Here is a 6,509-nt window from a genome sequence, read left to right as displayed (position 1 = left end):
CCAGACCTGGACGCAGCACTCCAGATAGGGCCTCACGAGGGCAGAGCGGAGGGGACAACCCGCTCCCTCTCCCTGCTGCCACTCCTCTGCCGATGCAGCCCTGGATACTGTTGGTCTTCCGGGACGCAAGAGGACACTGCTGGCTCATGTCCAGCTTTTCGTGCACCGGGACCCCCACGTCCTTCTCCGCAGGGCTGCTCCCGAAGAGTTCTTCTCCCAGTCTGTACTCACATCTGAGAAACAGCAACGCTAGTCTGAGACCCGAAAACACGGCTTTATTCACCCACGTTAGGGCTGAGAGCTCAACTGGGAGCTCTACCTGCGCTGCGACGCAATGCGAAACGTTCGGAGATAACGCGCTCATCTGCGCGGGCTGGGGCAGAGGCTGCGGGGCGCGCGAGGAGCAGCGATGCGTGAGCGCCGCGCGGGGTGCGAGGCGGCTCCTCCCGCCCGCGTGTGTCGGAGCTGTCCATGATCTCATCGGCAGCCCGGCCTCCTCCGCCGCCTCCTCCTCTTTCTCCTCCTCCTCCTCCTCCGCACCCGCCGCCGGCTGCGGGCACCCCGCCGCGCCGCCCGGCACCCCGCTCCCCTCGCACCCACCCGCCCGCGCGGGAGCCGGGCACCGCCCCGGGAAGGTCACCCCGCTCGCCCCGCGCCGGGGCCGGGGCCGGGAGGCGGCGGGCAGGGAGCCCCGGCATGGTGTCGGCCACGGGGCGCCGCCGCCCTCGGGGCTGAGGAGAGGCGGGCGCCGGCGGGAAGGAGCCGCGGGGCGAGAAGATGGCCGCCCCCGCGCCCCCCGCGCCGGGAGGCGGGACCTCGCCCCCCGCCGGCCCGCCGCGCCTTCGCCAGGTGGGTGCCCGGCCACGCGAGCGTCCGTGCCCCCACCCTTCCTTCCCGGGCTCGGCGCCCCGCGTGGGGCCGCGCCTGCGCGGGCGGCAGGTGCGGAGGGGCCGCGAGCGGGCGGGCAGCGGCCTCCCGGAGGGGAGTAACGGCCTCCCCGGGTGCGTGGGGAGGGGGTGCTGCGGGCGGGCGGGCGGCGCCGGCGGTTACGGGCTGAGCGCGCTCCTCCCTTCCCTGCCGCCCCTCATCCAGGTTCTTTCGGACAGGTGCGCACCCAGGCGTGCGTGAGCTGCCGCGGCGCTGAGGCGGGGCGCCCCGGGACCACCACCGCGGCCCCGCCGGCGGAATGCAGCAGCGCTCGGCTCGCGCCCCGCGCCGTCCGTGCCGCATGCACCGCGCTGCCCGCGCCTGCCCCGTGCAAACAGCGCGCGTGCAGCGGTGCTGCACTGATTTGCATTTGAAGCCGCGGAGCGGGCGCTGAGGGACATCCCCGCGCGGACTCCGTCCCCGGTGGCCCGGTGGCTGCTCCGCGTGCTGAGGCTTTTGTGTCACCGTGTTGAGATCAATAAATAAATCGCTGTTGCAAAGGAGGGTTCCCGATGAGCAATCAGATTAGCATACCGAGTATGTGCTCAAACGTAATTCCAAATATCAGTTCCGCCCTGCTCTTTTTATTCCTTCATCGTTGGCTGAAGCGGTGGCGGTGCTGCCCACCAGGAGATGTGGGGTCCCGGTTCAGCCCCATGGTGCACAGGGAGCTGCCGCTGCTGGCCGGGGCTGAACGGCCTTTGTGTGAGGCAGCGGCAGGATGGTGGCAGGCACTAAAAGGAGCTGCAGGTAACAGCAGGGAAGGGCCTAGCCTTGAAGACCCCACACAGCTGGCTCCTACTGGTGTGGGAGCAGCAGTGTGGGATTGCTGCAGGCAGTGACCAGACCCTCAATGATGACTTGCTTCTTGCCCAGGTTCCGCTCATTGCAAGCCATCGGCTCTCCAGCCAGCATTTGGATCCTCAGTGCACAGGGACCATCGCGCTTCTGCTGACCTATTTTTAGCAGCAAGTGGTTATCACCGCTAACAGCAATTAATAGCAAGCGGGTGCCACTCGCTGCTGATGAAGATGAAGGAAGGGGAAGCCATGCCAGGCCAAACAGCTGCTTTCGGCTGGGTAGTTACAGAGGTGGGCACGATTGGCTTTATGGAGGAGGCAGCATGGAAGGAAGGAGGCAGTATGGGTCCCAGTAGCACGCGCGTCATTGGCTGTGCAAAGCTGGAACCCCTGAGAGCAGATCTGGTGCTGTGTATGCGTTGTAGCCTGGCATCCGCTGCATGGCTCAGTGGGATGATTGCTGCTTTCCAGTCTAGCACTTCTTAGCATTATGGATTGACTTTTCATGATGTTACTCATTTTACATGGGAATGAAATGACAATATAAAATCCCATATTACTTTGTGGAAATCACTTGTGAAAAGATGTGACTACTGCAGCTGTTTTACTGCCATCCTATGCATTTTGTCCAGTCTACATTTAGAATTATTCTTAATTACTTTGGAAAGAAATCACTCAACAGGCGTAATTCTGAACTATGGCTGTGATAGGGTCTGGTATTCATTTGAAATTCAGCTACTCTTCAGTAGGACAGCACGCATACAACTTATTGGATGACCTTCACAGCAATTTAAAAGTACATGAATAAATACACAAAGCCACTCAGGACCAAGGTAAGGAACACAGCAATGGCTAAAGCCAATCAGTTTTCCTCCAAGTCATTACCAGCTTCCCACTGTACCGAGAATCTCTTGCATCCTGAGGAGGGAACAGGGATAGGCTTGGGATACTAAACAAAAGCGTGGCAAATGCGCCTGCTTGCCCTGACCTGTTAGCAGGCTGCACTTAGCACAGCAGCCCCCAGTGAAAACTGAAAACTGAGAGTGTTGAGTTCCCACTGCCTTCCAATAGTGGTTGAAGCCACTTCCAGCTCGATATAAAAAGTCACTGAAGATGTTGTTTGAGCTGAAAATGTATTTGTGGAGTTTCTGCTGTTGTCTTTCAGTTAATTTAAGATCTTTGAATGTGACATTTATGTTAAAGATGTATTTGGGGATCCCTGAAGAATTGTTAGCTGTGGACCTATTTTAGCAAGATACACACTAGCTTAAAGTTTTGCTGAAAGTATGCTTTGCCAAGTCAAGTGTTGGAGTCAGATACTAGTGAAATTTGTTACACAAGGCTTAAGAATGTACCAAACAAAAAGCAAAGCTTTTATAAATTACATCATTGGAGACCATACTGTTTAGGACAGTATGGGTGTTGTTTCCCTCCTTAGTAGGCACATGTGTTATTTCCATTATTATTTCTTCTGCTTGTCCAGGTTTCACTTCTGTAGTCCGAAGGAAATTCAAATACACCTCTTCACGTTAAAAATATACAACCATATTAATAAAAACAACATTTTCAAAACAAGCATTAAGTATCTTGCATCAGAACACATGATCTGTAAAAGAAACAAACCAACAAAAATAGTACTGAAGGGAAAGACCGGGATGTTGGGTTGGTGTTGCCATATGGATCCACAATTAAATTAACCCTTTTACAGGTCTCCCTCTTTTGGCGGACATATCTTCTAAACTCTGTGGAAGCTTTTCAGTATTTAGACAGCAAAATTGCAACCACCTCTTCCAGGGTCTACCACACCAGACTGCCCTCAGCCACTGCAGGTGTTTCAGCAAGGAATCATGTTTAATTTGGAGTTAAGATTTTGTGTGTGATAGAAAGAGCCCAATAACACTGTTTGATAGAGCAAATTCTCAGCTACAAACCACTGTTTTTCAACATAGTCACAACCATTAGCCAGTTTGCGTGGATGAGCTGATTGAGACATGTCAGCAATAGAAATAAAGCCAATGTCAGAGCTAGGCCAGAAATAGTTTTACTATTCTGTGAAGGTCTTTGTTATTCTGCTGTGCCACATTGGGATAAACCTTTCAGTATTTTTTTTCGTGAAATCAAGAAAGGTACATTAACAGGTTTTGCCCATCTTTCCTGGACTGTGAGACACTCAGCTGTGCACTCATTTTCTACCTTGTTTGGTGTAAGAGACTCAAACTGGGATTCCCACATCGGTAACCCTCAGACTGTTCTGGGGTCCTTTTTTGAAGACCAATTCTCCTGTTGCACGCGTCCCCTCTGTGTTACCTGCCAGGTACTCTATCCTGTTATGCCTGTGAATGTGAATGAATAAATCACTGATATTAATGCATTGCTTCTTATTAAAATAAAAGGTGAAAGAATGTCTTCTATTGTGATTTAACTCATCTCAATCAAAGTTGCTTATCATTGAGTAATGTACAACAGTAACATGGTGATATTCCCAATGCGATGCCTTTATTGTTTGCCTGAAATCCCTTTATTCCACACAATTCTCCTTTGGTAAAAGAACTGTCTGTAGAATGATGCCTGGAACTGGCAGTCCTCTTTTTTCCTATACAATCTCTGTTTTTTTTTTTTTTTCCAAATATGTCAGGATGTATATGGCAATCCAAATATATTCAAAGGACATAAGGATTCTGGGGTGCCAAACTAAGACTTGGAATGAGAACCAGAACTTGGAGAGTGAGGCTCCACCATTCAGGAGAGGAGTGCTGCTATGGGATGGGAGGATGCAGAGCAGATCTGTCATTCTGTTTCGCCAGGGATATTTCCATAGCAAAATTGCCCTGTACTGTGAATCAGTGAGAGCAAGAAATTAGCTTGAATGTTCAAGAAAGGGAAATGTGAGACCTTCACATTTTACTCGGTACCTTAGTACTAGATCTGGGGGAGCCAAAGTCCCCCAACACAGTCGAGATGGTTGGAAATCAGAGTTGTCTGGCCTCACGTATTGTGCCAAAAATGACTCCTGGGTGCAGAAGCAGAGCGTCTCTGTGCTGAAATGACACAGCTTTGCAGGCTGTCAAGTCACCTGAAGACTAACAGATGTGGTCGGATCGGTATGAGGTCTCCACCTAGGGGCTGACAAAAATCTGTTATCAGGAGCACTGCAGTTGGTGTGTGGGACTGCAGGAGCTGGTTTTGTTCTTTTTGTTCGATTTTTTTTTTTCCCCAAGGAACTTCCCCCCACAACTCTACTATCCTTTTTCCTATTTTTCTCTGGTAAAGGTAGAGAACATTAACCATTCTAAAAACTTGTACGCCACTGTAGTGTTACAGGTGATCTTGTGGACCATCATACTGCTGACTGCTCACACTTGGGGGGTGTTTTGATGCTGCCTTTTCTGGCTCAGTGGTATTTATACTACTCCTCCCACATTTCCCACTGCAGGACATTCTTTGTCTCCTACTAACAGTGGTATTTGAGGATAATTGAAGCTCCTTTTCCATGGGTGGTTAGGTTGATGCCCCTACCAGCCCAATCTTGTCAAAGCTTTGCTTTGGATATTAACATGTTTCCCTTCACATCTTTGCTGGCACAAGATTCTAATTTCAAAAATTAGATTGGTTTGAATTCCCCATTTTCAAGGATTCTTTAAACTTGAATTTGATTCAAGCTTATTTTTAATCTTATCCTCTGCTACTATTAAGGATTAGAAGTAATTTGTTCAAAACTTAAATGACTTGAAAAGCAGCATAGTGAAATGCCTGCATCACAGCATGGAGTAAAGAGAACAGCCACCAAAATGAGCATTTTTATGTCTATGAACTATATATATGCTTTATCAAAGGAAAAATTGTGCTAGAAAATGGCTTCTCACTATTTTTAAATTACGAAACAATGTGTAATGAACCTGTTGCATAATAGGTGTAGATTGATGTAGGGAAAGGTAATTATGTTTAGTACATAAATGACTGCACCTGTCTAGATAACACACAAAAATTACTGTACTGCAGTGTTATTTCAGTTGCAAAGTCATGTGCTTAGTAGTTACAAGGTAATAGAATTTAGGATTGTGCAATGTTAATTCTGTCACCTGTGTCTGTCCTTTATGCTGAATTGAGATGTGGAGAAAAAGGCTTAAAGTGACCCTAGGAACTGAATTGCAATATATGATAACACACCGTAGAATAACAAACATACTTCTGCCACAGGTTTTTTTTTTTTAGGCCCATAATCAATGGAAATGGTAATTTTTGAAAGCTTTCTTCTCTCCTAAACGTGGAGGGAATTTGCAAGCAGAGATTAAAGGTACAGCTCTGCCTCCAAGTCTTCACCCATGCAAAGTTTTCCTGTCCGCTGGGGGCTGGGTCTTGGCATATGGTTGGACTGCACAAAGATTATCTAATCCCTGAAGGAGAAGTATGTGCATGTAAGGGAGGTGAAATCTTTTTAAATGCTTGCTTTGTGTAGCAATCACTTAAGGAATCACTAATGATCATGCTTTGAAAGGACATGTCACAATGGATTGCACACAAGCCATACCAGGGAGAATGGCTAGGAAGTATGACCACACTAATTTCTGGCACTGCTTAAAGCTGATGGTATAGATAGAGCTTATGAGGAATACTTTCTGAAGTGCAGCTAAAAGGTTAGTCTGCTGCTTACAGGTCAGCTCAGCGTTTGTGTTTGAGTCACCTGAATCCTCAAAAAAATCAAGACTCTTGAGGAAGGTAGTAGAGATACTGGAGCTTTTAAAAATTGTAGCAAAAATTCTCCATGATAAAAATTTCATATAT

The 6,509-nt window shown here is 49.0% G+C and overlaps 1 protein-coding gene across 1 annotated transcript in view; it reads left to right on the top strand.

The window, feature by feature from the left end:
- ANK2 (ankyrin 2) overlaps positions 732–6,509 on the top strand; it is a 347,429-nt gene continuing 341,651 nt past the window's right edge. Inside the window, exon 1 of the mRNA XM_021394060.1 lies at positions 732–849. Coding sequence (XP_021249735.1) covers positions 778–849 — 72 coding nt within the window. The 5' untranslated portion in view covers positions 732–777. The remainder of the gene's footprint in view (positions 850–6,509) is intronic.

Source organism: Numida meleagris, chromosome 4, assembly GCF_002078875.1.
Source record: "Numida meleagris isolate 19003 breed g44 Domestic line chromosome 4, NumMel1.0, whole genome shotgun sequence".
NCBI lineage: Eukaryota > Metazoa > Chordata > Aves > Galliformes > Numididae > Numida > Numida meleagris.
Note: the sequence above shows the minus strand (reverse complement) of the source record. Positions and strands in the feature narration are given on the sequence as shown.